This window comes from Canis aureus, chromosome 1 (assembly GCF_053574225.1).
Source record: "Canis aureus isolate CA01 chromosome 1, VMU_Caureus_v.1.0, whole genome shotgun sequence".
NCBI classification, from domain to species: Eukaryota; Metazoa; Chordata; class Mammalia; order Carnivora; family Canidae; genus Canis; species Canis aureus.
In genome coordinates this window covers 122,301,056-122,317,023 of record NC_135611.1, presented here as the reverse complement: position 1 = coordinate 122,317,023, position 15,968 = coordinate 122,301,056, and the positions used below count along the sequence as shown (strand labels likewise).

Below are 15,968 nucleotides of genomic sequence, written 5' to 3'. Positions count from 1 at the left end.
AGGTCATGACCTCGGGGTGGTGAGGTGGAGTCTGGCATCGGGCTGCGCGCCCAGCACACAGTCGGCTTGGGGTTCTCCCCCTCCCCTACTCTCTCCCCCTGTTTGACTCCTCCTGTTCTCTCTCTGTCAAATGAATAAATAAAATCTTAAAAAAAAATAAAGATGCATATATAAGCATCGAGGAAGACAGATGATAATTTTAAAAGAAGTATAAGGGATAACCCAATAATAAAGAAAAATGGAAAAAAATAAAATCTAAAAAAAAAAAAAGAAAGAAAAATGGAATAAAATATACTTAAGCCCAAAGGTGGTAGAAAAAAAGAGAGGGGGAAAAAAGAACAAAGACCAAATGGAAAGAATAGAAGATAAGTAGATGGTGGGCTTAAACCTGATCATATAACTAATTATCTTAAATACCAATGACCTGGGGTGCCTGGGTGGCTCCGCTGGTGAAGCGCCTGCCGTCAGGTCATGACCCCCGGGGTCCTGGGATCAAGCTCAGCAGGGAGCCTGCTCCTCCCTCTCCTCTCCATGGTGCTCTCAGTCGCTATCTCTGTCTCTCTCTCAAATACATAAACAAAATCTTTAAAAAAAATACAAATGATGTCAACACATTTACTAAAAGATAGAGACTGTCAGATGGGATAAAAAAGCAGGACCGAACTATAAGCGGCCTGCAAATAAATGCACTTTAAAGGCACAGCGCAAGTAAAGAAGTTCAGTGAAAAAAGAGCACAAAAAATTCAGCAGTATGTTTCCAGATTCCACACGATAAGTTTCTTTTAAGAAACCACCACTCCCTGAGTTCTGGTACAGAGTCAAGGACTATCCATGGTGATCTGAACAGGCTATTAAAATACTTCTCCCTTTTGCAATTACATATCTGCGCGAGTCTAGATTTTCCTCACATTCTTCAACAGAAACAGCAGATGGAAGGAGCCTGAATGCAGAAATAGATACGAGGATCCAGTTGTCTTCTTTTAGGCCAGACATAACAGCGACTTGCAAAACTGCAAAACCGTAAATTCAAAAAAGTAATTTTTCAGCAAAAATATTTTATGTATGCGAACATATTGTGGGTTTGCTATCGTCACTTCTCAGTGAACTATTAAACACGTATATGGATTCTGTTTCGATGTATAGTGAATATCAATTGATAGAGCAACATAAACAAGAGGTCGTTGGTACCCTAAGATGACTTTTAGGCCTGTGAAGGGTCTGCGACCAGGTACTGGAGGACGCTGCTCTACGGAAAAACAGAGCGGACTGAGGCCAAGGACTGCAAACGGCGTACGTTGTCATGGGCGTCTCCGTCTTCCTCCTCCTCCTCCGCCGGCCGTCACCTGGTTCAGCTGTGCCAAGCGCCACCCGAAGCTCTGCCCAAGCATCATCTCCTTGGCTCCTCGCAATGGCTGTGAGATGAGTGTGACGGGCTGTCCGCCCATGTCCACACGAGGAAAGCAAGGCTCAGAGCGGTCTAGTGACTTGGGCAGGATCCCACAGCGAGCAAGGGGTAGGCTGATTCCAGGCCGCCACCTGCCTGGCCCCGGTCTTGGCGCAGGAGACTGGCACCTGTGCAGCTGGAGGTAAGAGGTAAGAGGGGCTTCCCACTCATTTAGTCATTCTTTGGTGACTATCGGTACGGGCGTGAGGCTTCCGTGCCTTAGAGGAGCCTGAGTCGCTGTGGAGTCAACAGCACCAGCGCACACATCCATCCGCACGCCAAACCCTGGCGTACTTGGTTAGCCTCGTTTCCCTGGAAAAGAAAGCACCCTTTGGGGCCAGCACCCTTCTCCACCAGCCTGGGGGTTACAGGGGCCCCCATTGTGAAGTCAGGGCCCCCTCAGAACTGAAGGCCTCCAGAACACTAGGATCTGTGGTCCTGACTTGTCCGTGGGCTCACTGTCCCCTGAGGAGGGTGTTTCTAAGAGGAGCCACCCCGAGCTAGCAGAGGGGGCTACAACCCCCATCAGCAAAGGGCCTGGGGTCCGTGCATGCCAAGCCCCTGACGGCAGCTCCACCATGAGCAGTGCTGCCCGGGACAGGCCCCCGCGGCCAGGCTGGGCCCGGAGCGACATAGGCCCAACCTGGGGACCCGCACGCTGGCAGCCACAGAGTGTTCACGTGGAACGGCGACCCCTGCTCGAGGCCTGGGGACCTCTGCTCCCGCGACACACTGGAGACCCAGGCCTGGGAAACACGTGGCCTCCTCTGGAAGCCCCTGTGCCGCCCGGGCCGCTCCGGCTCTGCCCCCGAAAGCGCGATGCTGGGCGGGAAAGGTCACTGCCTAGTCCCCGCTGTCTGGGGACAGCTCCGCGAGGCCTCCTCCGGGAAGCCTCCGTGCAGGAGGCCCAGCCGTCCCCCGAGGGCCGCCGCGCACCCACCCGGCTCAGGCCCGACCCGGCCTCCCACGGGGGGGCGAGGCGATCCCACGTGCGCTGCCCGAAGGCAGGTTTTGTCCTCGTTTTGTTCTGCTTTCTGCTTACTAGCTACCATCGCGGCAGCGCGTTTCCTTCTGTTCACTCCCCTTTCGAAGTGTTGTCTTGTCTAAGACTCGCTCCTACGGACGCGAAGGGTGTAAGGAGCTGAGCCCCCGGCGTCCCGCTGGAGGGGGGGATGCAGTGCTCTGGGGCCCCCGACCCTGTGCCTCTCGTGGGCAGGACTCCTCTGAGCTCCACTCGGGCAGGGAGGGCTCTCCTTCCGTTTGGGCCGTTCCGGATTTCTGGAAATGGATTTCCGCTCTGCGACTTCTACCCCGACCTCCCTTTCTTCAGCAAGGTCATACGTTCTGCATCCCAGAGGTTATGTGCTTATTTTACGGTGCCGTTCGATAAAAATATATGTAACGAGCATGTAAGCTCACGATTTCATGGACATCATTGCCAAATTAAATCTTTACATTAAAGATATGGGCTGAGTTAGATAAAAAAACAAATATCCGGTAAATATTAGCACAGGTGGCACATGGAGATGGGAGAAAAAAATGATCCCGTTGGAATGTGAATCGAGTTCAGGAAACATGGCTTTAAGTAAAGACAGACGCAGCTAAACTTGCTCGGGACTTCGGGGACAGGCCTCCCCCCGCCCCCCCCCCCCCCCCGGTGCTGTCCTTCATGGGTCAGATGGGTCAGGGCCCGTGTCACAAGCCCCAGGCTGGCAGGAGCACAAGGTGGCTGGGCCGCGCTTGCTCCCCGCTGGCTTTCCCGCTTGGGGCCTCTTCCCTCTGGTCTCTGCCCCCAGAGCGTGGCCCCTGTCCCCAGCCTGTGGCCCACCTGGGGTCAAGCCGTCTCCCTAGTCCCTTCTTGGAGAGGCCCTCACTCGACGGGGACAGCGCCCGGGGCTCCGTTCTCTCTGCATCCACGCTTTCTGCCGAGTGACTGCAGCGCCCTGTCCTGCTGCCCCTGGGTGGCTCACAGGGCGAGGCTGGCGTGACCCGGTGCCCGGCCCAGCCCCCACTGCACCAGGTCCCGGCGAGGGAGGGCCAGGGCGAAGCTGGAGGGCCCAGGAGGGACATGAGCACCGGGGTGCCAACCCCCCCACCCCGCCCCGGCCCAGGGCCTCCAGCCAGACAGCCAGGCTTGCCCGGCCACCACGCTCGCGAACAGGCAGAAACGACTGGTTTCACGCCACGGAGCTTCGGGCTGCTTTGGTGCCCAGCAGCGGAGGCCTCGACGTGAGGGGCCCGGCTCCCGCCCTGCCCCACCCAGGCCCAGGGCAGGAAAGGCTTCCAAAGAGGAGTTGAGCACCCCCACTGACGGCGCCCCGTGGGCCGGGCTCAGCCTGCCGGGTGGGGGTGGGGGCCAGACCCACAGGCCCCCCTGCTCAGTCCGGGGAGCTAGGGGAGCTCTTGTCCGCAAGGCGCGTCCCACAGCATCTACCACTCAGCGGCCAGTGCTGCCGGTGGGGGCCGCTGGTGGGGGCCACCGGTGGGGGCCGGGGCCCAGGCAGGCGAGTCCGGGGCCGCGGGGGACACCTGGCAACGTGCCCCTGGGGGGAACAGAACTGGAATCCTCCCATCTGCAGATTCTGGAGCCCTGGCTGTGTCATAGGCAGGTGTTCCTTCCGGCCACCCTGCTGCTCTGTCGGGGTCCCTTGAAGACCACCCCCCGGCGGTCACAGGCGATGTCCCCAGGACGTCACGGCCCTGCGCGGCGTCAGTGGCCGGGTGCACCGGGTCACAGGTCCCCTGCTGCAGCCCCGCTCCTGCACGCCGCCCCGGGGTGTTGGCGCCCATCCTGTCCTGGCTCAGCTGCTGTCTCCACGCAGGGGCGAAGCACTGCGGGGTCAGGAGCTCCTCTCCCTTGGCCGGTGTGCGGGCTCCGCAGAGAAACGTGTGCGTTGCAGGACATTTCGGCCCCGTGTTAGCCCCCGGCTTCCACTCCCTGGACTTCCTGCTGGCAAACCACTCCCTCCCACCGTGGGGCCCCGGGGGCCAGGGCCTCCCTCTCCGTGCCCCTGACCAGCTGCACACTGGCCTCTGCCCTGGGACCGTGGGCTGGTGACGCGGACACAGTCGGGGCAGCAGGTTGCTTGCTGGGCCAGAGGCCGCAGGGCTGCCGGCCGGGCCGCCTGTGTGAGCCGGGCTGGGGTCTCAGTCCTTCTGTTCTCTGCCCGCCCCCATCCTACTGGGCCCTGCTAACACGACCTTGACTTCTAACCCTTCAGATGAGTGTCCTCTAGTTTTAAAAATCACACCAGTGGCCCCACGCAGGATGTGCCCCGGGGTCTGGCTTCCCCCGTCCAGTGTCATGTTACTTCATATGGTATTTTCATCAGAGCTGGCCTGATGATTTGTGGGACCTGCTGCAAAATGAAAATGCAGGACTCCTAGTTCAAAAATCAAGAATTTGGAAATGGTGACGGTGGAGCATAAGTCAAGCCTGGGGCCCTTCTGAGAGCCCGTGGGACCCCCTGAGCCACATGCCCCTGATGCTGGCCTTGACTTCAATCACTTATTTGCTTGTTCAGGAGCTGGTCTGATGGGGATGGTGTGGCTGCTGTGAACGGAGGATGGAAAAGTGGGGGTTTCTGCAGGACTTTCATACCCTTAACCCATCGGAGCCTCACAGAGGCCCTGAGGCCTGCAGGGCCGGCGGGCATCGTAAGCATCAGGCCACTTCAGAGGTGCAGAGCCCAGACTGAAGACGGCCCAGGACCACCAAGTGCCACAGTGGGTGCAGGGGCTGAGCCTCACCCCCAGGCCCTCTGGGTCCAGACGCCCCTCTTGCCGTTAGGCCATGCACAGCGCTGCTTGAGACCCTGCTACGTGCGAGGGCTGGACTCAGGGTAAAGGGAAGAAAGCCTCCTTGCCCACAGGAACTCACAGTCCAAGCGGAGGACAGAGGACGTACGTGCATGGAAAATTATTAACCAGAGAATTTCTTCCTTCAAGGGGGCCGTGAAGCTGCAAGAACTATAGGTTCTCTCTGTGTCTTCAAGCGAGAGGAATCAGTTGGGGTGGTCTGTGGGAGGACAGGAGGCTAAGGGCAGGTGAGTGTCCCCGGAGCGCTGAAGACCGAAGAACGGGGCCCCAGCCTGGCTCACGGCAGCGCAGAGCCAACGTCAGGAGCGCAAGTCCCAGGACGCAGTCTGCATAGCGCAGGGCAAGGGCCTAATCCCCGGCCGACCCAGGGCTGGAAGGGGGAGCGCCTGCCCCCCCACCCGGTTCCCACGGTGGGAGGGAGGAAATTCACCCTCTGTGGTTCTAGAAGTGTCTAGAAGTGTCCTATCCTCTTGATGTGAAAGCTGGTTACATAGCTAGGCTGACTTCATGAAAATTCATCAAGCTGCGCACGGGAGTCGTGCATTTCTCTGCACGAACGTTACACTTCAATACCAAGTCAAGAGAAAATGTGTGAAAGGACCCGTGTGTAGGAAAGGGAAATGCGGGGTCTGTGTTTGACCCACCTTTGGGTGCTCAGAGAAGGTTTCCCAGAGGAGGGTCTGAAGAAAGTCCCGAAGGAGGGAGCAAGAGGTGGGCGCGGGGCCTTTGCTTGCTGAGGGGAGGTCGGCCTGTAATCTGGGAGCTAAGCGACGCATGGCTCAGAAGAGCATGGGCTTGAGAGCCATCTGCCTCTGAGCGTGAGGAGCCGGGGAGGGCAACAGACACACAGGCCGACCCGCGTGGGGCCCCCTAGGCCTGCTGGAGGCCGGAGGTGTTGGGGTTGCCATCCATGGTTCTGAGCTTGCGACTCCAGTTGCAGGGGTGAGGTAGATGGGCGGCGGGGAGACGCTGCTCAAAAGGCCGCCTGACTTTTCTAGGTGAGGGGCGATGGTGGCCGGGGCTGGGGCCGAGTAGGATAGGGAATGAGTCCCAGAGACCTCTTTTTTTTTTTTTTTTTGATGATACCCTTGGAGGTTTTAACATGTGATGACAAGTTCTCTGACACGTGAGCCACCAAGAGATGGAGTCCGATGGCCCACCTCTTGCGCCTGGGCCGGCCTCCGTGACTTGCTTGTGATGACCCGGTTGCGGCTAAAGCGATGCTACGTGACCTTCTAGGGCTGGATCTGAAAAGGCAGCGAAGCTCCCCAGTGGCTCTCCCTGGTGCGTGGGGACCTGAGGTCCCTTGGTGCCTGCGGTGTTGACTCTGAAGGCGATGACGCAGGGGGGTGGATGTGGAGGGAAAGCAGGGCGGCTAGAGGCGGGAGGGTGGCTGGGAGGGACCCAACCCAGGAGGCCCAGCCAAGGTCAAATTTCAGGTAAACAACCAATTTGTCTGTAGTACGTGTAGGTTCCCAATATTACGTGGACACCACGGACAATTATGCCTTGTCACCTGAAACTCACATTGTACCGGGTGTTCTGTGTTTTTATTTGTGAAACCTGGCAACCGTAAGCGGGGAGCCAGGGCGACGATGTTGGGGCTTCAGCTGGGGACATCTAGGGTTCCCACCTCCCCCCACAGGAGGGTGGGATACACCTCAGGAATCCTCATTTCAAAAAAAAAAAAGGAATCCTCAGGTCACTCCCCTTGCTGGGGGAAGAGGAGGCCCCACTACGATGATGACGATGATGACGGGAAGTGATAAATCCCAAACAGGCAGTTCTTGATTTGCAGGATACTGGGTTAACTGAGCCCACGCATATTGGCTCCCAGCCTCCCTGCTTTGCTGCAGGAAACCTTTGCGCGCAGGTTTTCATGTCGATGTAAATTTTCAGATCCGCTGGGTGGTGCCCGGGAGTGTGGTTGTTGAGTTGTAGGGCAGGTCTGTGCTCACTTTGCACAGAAGCGCCAACCGTCTTCTTCCGAAGTGGCTGCGCCGCGGCTTTGCAGCCCCCGCAGCAGCAGTAAGAGCGAGTTCCTGTCGCTTCACCCCAGCCAGCCGTCGGTACCCTCTCCTTGGATTGCAGCCGTCCTAGTTGTGTGGCAGTGTCGCCTTGTTGCTTTGACTTGCATTTCCCCCAAGGACGAATGATCTTGAGCATTTTATGTTTGCACACTTATTATCTGCCGATCTTTGGTGAAATATCTGTTCAGATCTTTTGCCCATTTTAAAATTGGATTATGTGTCTTCCTATTGTTGAGCTCTAAGAATGCTTTTAAAAAAAAGATTTTGGGATCCCTGGGTGGTGCAGCGGTTTGGCGCCTGCCTTTGGCCCAGGGCGCGATCCTGGAGACCCGGGATCTAATCCCACGTCGGGCTCCCTGTGCATGGAGCCTGCTTCTCCCTCTGCCTGTGTCTCTGCCTCTCTCTCTCTCTCTCTCTGTGTGTGACTATCATAAATAAATAAAAAAAATTAAAAAAAAGATTTTATTTATTCATGAGAGAGAGAGGCAGAGGGAGAAGCAGGCTCCCCACAGGGAGCCCAATGCAGGACTCGATCCCGGGACCCCAGGATCACGACCTGAGCCAACGGCACTCAACCACTGAGCCCCCCAGGTGCCCTGAGCTCTAAGAATTCTCGATACCTTCTAGATACAAGTCCTCTATCAGATACACGGTTTGCAAGTATTTTTCTCCTAGTCTGTAGCTTGGGTTTTTTTTTTTCTCATTCTTTTTTCAGTACATTTTGTAGAGCAAACACTTAAAATTTTGATAAAGTACAATTCATCGATGTTTTCATTGCCAAAATCATGGTCACATGGATATTTTTGTGTGTGTGTGTTTCCTTCTAGAAGTTTTATAGTTTTGTATTTTTTTAAAAGATTTTATTTATTCATTCATGAGAGACACAGAGAGAAGGTAGAGACATAGGCAGGCTCCTTGCAGAGATCCCGACGTGGGACTCGACCCCAGAACTCTGGAATCACACCCTGGGTCAAAGGCAGACCCTCAACCGCTGAGCCACCCAGGCAGCCCTAGTTTTGTATTTTGGATTTAAGTCTGTGATTTAAGTTTTTGAGTTAATTTCGTGTGAAATACGAGGTTTGTATAGAGCTGCTTCTTTTTTTTTTTTTTTTTCAAATAGACATCCGCTTCTAGCATCATTTACTGGAAAAAACGATTCTTTCTCCGTTGAATTGCCTTTGCACCTTTGTGGAAACTTGGTTGATTATATTTGTGTTAGACTCTTTCTGGGCTTGCTATTTGCCCCCCTCATCTGTGTGCCTACGCCTTGCTGTTGCCACCCCGTGGGGATTGCTGCAGCTTTACAACACAATATACTCCCGTAGTGTATCTTTGAATTCAGGTGGTGTGAATATTTTTCAAGATGAGAGACCTACTTAAATGCACCCAAGGAGAAAGGAGGTTTGATTCAAAGAAACCAGGGACTTCTCAGATTGCTGCGGGGCCAGTGGGTCACGTGCTTTCTCAGGGGTGGTACCCGCTGAGTGGGGAACAGCTGATCCTCTTGGGGGAGCGGCTCTTGGGCCTCATGGCCCAGCATCCCTGCAGCCCTCCCTGCCTTTGCGTCACTGTCCCCTCTCTGCAGGCCCGTCTGTGTATCTCTGGCCCTGGCCTCCCAGCCTACCCCTCGAGGGACCAACCTCTCACACACCCCGCAGACCTGCGTTTCTGGCTAGCACAGTTTTATGTCTTACAGTTGAACTAGTTGCCAATATTTTAGAATCGGGTGATTTTGCCAAGAAGTTTGGAAATCTGGCTTCTCCTGGAGAATGGGGTCATGCCGGGCCTGAATCCCAGGAATAGGCTGCAGCTAAGTAGCAGCAGGTCCCTTCGATGAACCGGATCTCCAGTGCCACCCGTGCACCCCCCGCCCCCTTGAGGTTATGGAAGGGTCTGTCCCTTGCCCTGGTGTGTGGCCCCTGGCCGCGGGCGTCAGGGTTCCAGTCTGACAGAGAGATGCGAGCAGGGCAGCAGGCGGGACACCTTCCCCAAGGTAACAGCCGCAGAGGTGGCAGCGGGCTCGGGATGCAGGTCTAACCCCGAGGTGCCGACGCGCTGGAAGGCCCTGCGTCCCGTGCCCCCTACGGGCCTGGCGGGGCCCCGAGTGGGCCCGTTCCTGGGATGCCCCCTTTGTGGCCACCTTGGCCTTGCGGGCTCCTCAGGACAAACTTGCCCAGCTCTCCGTAGAGCCGCGTGGCTTTCATGGGTGCCTCCACCCACATTTCCTTCCCTGGACAGCAAGGCCTTCACTCCGCGGGGTCTTGCAGCCCCCTCGGGCTCCCTCCCCATGTTCCCTCGCACATCTGTCCCTGTTGACCTTGTTTCAGTGTCTGCTTCTCAGACCGGAGGCACCTGCAGGTATGGGAGGTGCGGAAGCAGGTCCCTGGGGAAGGGGCTGGGCACGGGGTGCACAGCTGTCAAGTTGAGGTCCCCACTTGCCAACTAATGACCCAACCACCTTTGCAAACTCCTGGGAGCACACGAGCTATCACGGACATTTTGCTTGATTTTTCCGTCATTTCCCGCACCCCTCATTGTCCTTTGGCGCCGGCGCCTGAGCTTTGGGGGTGCTCAGCGCTCAGGGCCACTCCAGGGTCCCCTGTCGGCGGGCCACGCTCTCGGCTCAGGTCAGGGCCCGAGACCCAGCTCCGAGGCCCTGCGATAGTCTGAGCCTGTGGCCCCGGAAACCAGGAGCCTCCCGCTTCTCGTCCTCACTCAGGGCGGGCCACCCACCCGCGTGGCCCCGGCACCTGGCGCCCCGACAGCCGGGGTGAGGCCCACGCTGCGAAGCCAGAGCCCAGCTGCTGTGGTTGAAGCCACTGAATGGAGGCACACCTGAAGGCTGACCGGCTTCCAAACTTTTCAGTATTAAGAGCCAATAAATTGTCTTTTAAATTAAGGCAGTTTGTAACACATTTGCAACTTAATAAGTCCTAATTGACACAGCCTTTGATCATCCCCTAAGTGGATCATTTAGGACTCTCATCTTTCTTCTCCTGCTATTACTTATCACTTTATGGTTGGCTAACTTCTACACCAGGGAGAAGAGTAGGTTCAAAAAAAAAAAAAAAAACCCAAAAACAAAAAACAAAACAAAACAAACAAAAAAACAAATTTTGAGAAGGCGGGACTGTCAGGCTCCCGGGGGCCAGCAGCTCTCGTTGAGGCCCGGAGCTTGTAGTGGGCTTTGCCCGCACGGCATCCCATCCTGTGTCCGCAGACTTTCTTTGGGAGGACACTTTCTCCCACCCACCGTCCTCGTGGGTTTTTTTGTTTTGTTTTGTTTTGTTGTTGTTTGTTTTTTATTGGAGTTCAATTTGCCAACATATAGCATTCCTCGTGTTTGAATGGAGTTGCCGCATCTCCTGCTCTGGGCTCCAGCTGTGGACAACTAAGCCGGCCCATCTAGGAAGAAAGAGGTTCCTTCTTCTGAGAGATCAGATCGCTAAGTAATTTCCTTGATGACTCGGAACGTTGGGAGCCTCCCCGTTTAAGGAAACCGCTTGGGAATAAAGCCCGTGCGGGAGGAAGCATGAAGAGGAGCAGAGACATCTCTGCGATGCCACGCATGGAGCTCCTGGTCTGGCCTTCACTGAAACCATCACTGACGTTTTCAGGTACATGAGGCCACAAAGCCCATGTTCGTTCTTCTTTATTTCTTCCTTTTTTTCTTTTGGTGGGAAAATAGAACATAAAATTTATTATTTTAGCCACCGTTATGTATACAGTTGAGTGGCGTTGAACACACTTGCAATGTTGTGTAACATTTAACCAATGTTGTGTCACCACCAGTTCCAGAACTCTCTGTAACCATTAAGCAATGATCCCTGTCCCCCTTTTCCCCCAGGCCTTGGTGACCTCTCATCTACTTTCTGCCTCCATGAATTGACCTGCTTTCGATAGTTCATACAGGTGGAAAATAACAATATTTGTACTTTTGCATCTGGCTTGAAATGTTTTCAACATTTCATTTTACACTATTTCGTGTTTTCACGGCTCTTCAATGTTGTAGCATGTATCAGAACTTAATTCCCCGTTAGGGTGGCTAAATAATGTTCATACATATATGTAGACACAGTATAAATATACACATTACATTTTGTTTATCCATTTATTTTGTTGTTGGAAACTTGATCCCCCCCCACCCCCCACTTTTTGGCTGCTGTGAGTAATGCTCTTGTGAACATAGATGTATTTGTTTGAATATCTGTTTTCAGTTATTTGGGGTATACATCTAGGAGTGAAATTATTGGTTCATATGGCAACTCTACATTTAACTTTTGGAGAAATCGTCAAACTTTCTCGTAGCAGCGGTAACATTTTATATGTCCACCAGCAAAGAAAGAGTGTTCCAATTTCTCTATATTCTTGCCAACACTTGTTATTTCCCTTTTTCCTTCCTTTCTTCTTTCCTCCCTCTTCCTGCCCTCATCTCCTCCTCCTCCTCCTCCTCCTCCTCCTTCACAATCATCCTTGAATTGGTATTTCATTGTGGTTTAGACTTGCATTTCCCTAAAGGTTAGGGTCATTGAGCATCATTTCACGTGCTTATTGGTCATTTGTACATCTTTTTTGGAGAAATGTCTATTCAAGTCCCTCACCAATATTTGAATTGAATTTTTTGTTGTTGCTGAGTTGTAGAAGATATAAGATATCTATATCTTTATGTATCTATCTATACTATATCTATATATACACATATATCTATGTATCTATATATAAACAAATATATAGATCTATAGCTATATAAAATACATCTATATATAAACTTATATCTATGTATAAATAGAGATATAGGTTAAGATAGATACCCTCGATAGTAAATCCTTATAAGATATGATTTGCAAATATTTCCTTCTTGTATTGTCTTTTAACCTTCTTGATAGTGTCATTTGATGCATAAATATTTTTAATTTTGATGAAGTCACATCTACCTATACTTTTTCTGTCGGTTGTGCTTTTGATGTCATATTTAAGAAATTGCCACTTCCAAAATTATGATTTTCCCCTATGACTTCTAAGAGTTTTCAAGTTTTAGGTCTTATATTTAGGTTTTGTTCACTTTGAGTTAATGTTTGTAAGTGGTGTAAGGTAAGGGTCCAATGTCATTCTTTTGCCTGTGGATATGTGGTTTCTCTAATGCCACTTCTTGAAATGACTCTCCTTTCCCCCACTGAATGACCTCGGAACTCCTGTCAAAAGTCAATTTACTGTATATGGAAGGGTTCACTTCTGGGCTCTTTATTCAACTCCATTGGTCTATGTGTTTATCCGCATGCCAGTAACGGTGTTTTGATTGCCGTAGACTCACAGTAAGTTTTGAAATAAGGAAGTGTGAGACCTTTTCCAACTTTGATTTTCTCAAGATTGTTTTGGCTGTTGAGGGTCCCTAGCAATTCCATGTGAAATTTAGGATGGGATTTTCTACTTCTGCAAAGCATGTCATTGGGACTGGATAGGGATTGTTTTGAATCTATAGATTGCTTTGAGGAACGTTGTTTTATTAATCTTCTTGGGCCGCTATCACAAAATACCACAGATAGGGTGATTTAAACAACAGGAATTTATTTTCTTATAGTTTGGGAGTCTAGAAGTTCCTGATCAAGCAACCTCAGTTTCCAGTGACAGATCTTTTCCTGCCTTTTAGATGACTGCTTTTTTCACTGTGTCCTCAAAGGCCTTTCCTCAGTGTGTATGTGGAGAGAATGAGCTTTCTAGTATCTTTTCTTATAAGAACACTAATCCTATTGGATCAGGCCCCATTCCTATGACCTCACTTAACCTTAATTACTTTTACAAAGGATTTATCTCCAAATACAGTACATTGAGGGTCAGGGCTTCAACATAAGAATTTTGGGGGAACATTTGGTCCATAACAATTCTCTGTGACCCTGAGATCCCAACCTGAGCTGAAAACAAGAGTCGGATGCTTACTCCGGATAGTGCAGTCACTACCCAGGTGCCCCTCCATCTATATTTAAAGAAATTATTGATAAAGAATGACTTCATTCTGCAAAATAGCTATGTTTTTATGTATCTTTTTATATTTTTTACATTCTTCACTTCCTACATGTTTGTATTTATTATTTTGTTGTGCATCATTTTGATTCCCTTCTTTCCTTGTCTGTTTATATCCTAGTTATTATCATAGTACTTGCCTTGTGAACTATAATTAAGATCTTAAACTTACGACAGCCTAGTTTGAGTAAAACCAACTTAGTTTTAATAGCGTACACTAAGGGGCAGCCCGGGTGGCTCAGTGGTTTAGCGCCGCTTTGGGCCCAGGGCGTGATCCTGGAGATCCGGGATTGAGTCCCGCGTTGGGCTCCCTGCATGGAGCCTGCTTCTCCCTCTGCCTGTGTCTCTGCCTCTCTCTTTCTCTGGGTGTCTCTTATGAATAAATAAATAAAATCTGAAAAAAAAAACGGTAGTGTACACTATGCCTCTATACAGTCTTGCCCTTCTCCCTTTATATTGTTATTGTCCCAGATCACATGTCTGTACACTGCCCAATTTCATGGATTTATAATGATTGTTCTATGCATTTGCCTTTTAAATTATAGGTGAACAAAGAGTAATTACAAACCAAATCTACAATAATACTGGTTTTTATATTTACCTCTGTAAGTTTTTTAAGAAACTTAAAAAAAATCTTACTTATTTAATCTTGAGAGACACAGGGAGAGAGAGAGAGGCAGAGACACAGGCAGAGAGAGAAGCAGGCTCCATGCAGGGAGCCTGATGTGGGACTTGATCCCAGGACTCCAGGATCATCCCCTGGGCCAAAGGCAGTCACTAAACTGCTGAACCACCCAGGGATCCCCTGTAGTTACTACTTTTATCAGTGTTCTCTATTTCTTATATGACTTGGAGTTATTGTTTACTGTTCTTTTATTTCAGCTCAACAGACTCACTTGAATAACTTTTTATTCAAAATAAAACATTTTTTGTGAAGCAGGTCTACTCGTAATGAACACCTTCAGCTTTTATTTATCTGGAAATGTTTTAATTTCTCTTTCATTCTTGGAAGATAGTTCGTCTAATATAGAATTCTTTGTTGAGAGGTTGTTTTTCCTTTTAGAGCTGAATATGCCTTTGGCCTCCATGATGATTTCTTCCTTCCTTCTTTCTTTCTTTCTTTCTTTCTTTCTTTCTTTCTTTCTTTCTTTCATTCATTCATGAGAGACACAGAGAGAAGGCAGAGACACAGGCAGGGAGAGAAGCAGGCTCCCCACAGGGAACCCTGGCCTCCATGATTTCTGATGAGAAATCGACTGCTAATCTTATTGAGGATTCCTGGTATATGACAAGTCACTTGTCATTTGTTGCTTTCAAGACTTTTTGTTTTTGTGTTTTTAACAATTTGACTACAATGTATCTCAGATATATATACCTCCTTGAGTTTATCCTGCTTGGAGTTGTTTAGGCTTCTTGGATGTGTGTATTCAAGTCTGTCATCAAATTTGGGAAGTTCTCAGCCATTTTCTCTCCAAATTTTTTGATCACTTTCTCACTTCTCCTGGAAATCCTGTTGTGCATATGTTGGTATGCTTGGTGGTGTCTCTTGGGCTCATAGGCTTTGTTCCTAAGTCTTCACTTTTTTTCCTTTCTGTACCTGACTGGATAATTTTGAGTGCCTCATCTTTAAGTTTGTTGTTTATTTCTTCTGCATGCTCAAATCTGCTTTTTGGCTCCTCTAGCAAATTTTTTAAAAAAATTTTATTTATTCATGAGAGACAGCGAGAGAGAGAGGCAGAGGGATAAGCAGGCTCCCTGGGGGGAGCCCGATGCGGGACTCAATCCCAGGACCCCGGAATCATGGCCTGACCCGAAGGCAGATGCTCAGCCACTGAGCCACCCAGGCATCCCTCCTCTATTGAATTTATTATTTTATTTTTTATTTACTGCATTTCTCAGCTGTAGTAATTTTGTTCCTTTTTATAATTTTGATCTCTTATTTGACATTCCCTATTTGTTCATACATTGGTCTTGTGGTTTCCTTTAGTTCTTTGTCTATGATTTCCTTCAGTTTATTAAATATATTTAAGACAGTTGATTTAATGTCTTTGACTAACATTTCTAATGTCTGGGCTTCCTTAGGGATGGTTTCTAATTATTGTTTCTCCTGTGAATTGGCTTTGCATCCTTGTTTTTTGGTATGTTTTGTAATGTTTGTTGAGGACTGGGCATTTTGAGTATTATTATGTGGTAACTCTGGAAATCTAATTTTCCTGCTCCTCAGGGATTGCTGGTTTTTGCTTGTTGGAGGTTGTCACCATCTGTTTAGTGATTTTTTCCAACTTTTTTTTTTTTCAAAGTGTATTCCTTGGTATGTGTGGTCATTGAAGTTTCTGTTCTGTTGGCTCTGCAGCCATTCAGTGACTTGACAAAGATTTCCTTAAAAAAAAAAAAAAATTCTGTCCCTTTAAATCTTCGATAGATGCTGTCAGGGGAAGCTGCTATAATTCCAGAAGGCTAAAACCCAGATAAGAGTGGGTGCTGCCTCCACCAGTCTCTCAGGGGACTGGTAGGCTGACCTAAGTGCATAACCCCAAAGTTTTGGAGAACAAGGATCTTACTGCTCACCCTGGCATCAGCTGCTAGGAATGCTGGCTGCTAATCCCACAGCTGCATGGGGCCGTGGGGACTGAGGAATGGGGCACAGCAGCTGGATC

At 50.3% G+C, this 15,968-nt stretch overlaps 1 protein-coding gene and 1 long non-coding RNA gene across 4 annotated transcripts in view; one reads left to right on the top strand and one right to left on the bottom strand.

The window, feature by feature from the left end:
* Positions 1 to 601: 601 nt before the first annotated feature.
* Positions 602 to 3,982, bottom strand: LOC144288810 (uncharacterized). Of its 2 annotated transcripts, XR_013356803.1 has the most exons (4): positions 3,879 to 3,982; positions 3,273 to 3,401; positions 2,487 to 2,722; positions 602 to 1,756 (listed from the first exon to the last, which is right to left on the bottom strand). It is a non-coding gene; the product is annotated as an uncharacterized LOC144288810 (long non-coding RNA). The 2 variants fall into 2 exon arrangements; XR_013356802.1 differs by having other exon boundaries at positions 3,273 to 3,976.
* Positions 3,983 to 4,107: 125 nt separating this feature from the next.
* Positions 4,108 to 15,968, top strand: part of URI1 (URI1 prefoldin like chaperone) — an 83,335-nt gene continuing 71,474 nt past the window's right edge. The window contains exons 1-2 of one of the 2 annotated variants that reach the window (XM_077856651.1): positions 4,108 to 4,283; positions 4,969 to 5,170. In XM_077856651.1, coding sequence (XP_077712777.1) covers positions 4,123 to 4,283; positions 4,969 to 5,170 — 363 coding nt within the window. In that variant the 5' untranslated portion in view covers positions 4,108 to 4,122. Of the gene's footprint in view, positions 4,332 to 4,968; positions 5,171 to 15,968 lie in introns of both variants that reach the window. The other variant, XM_077856650.1, reaches the window with a different exon arrangement.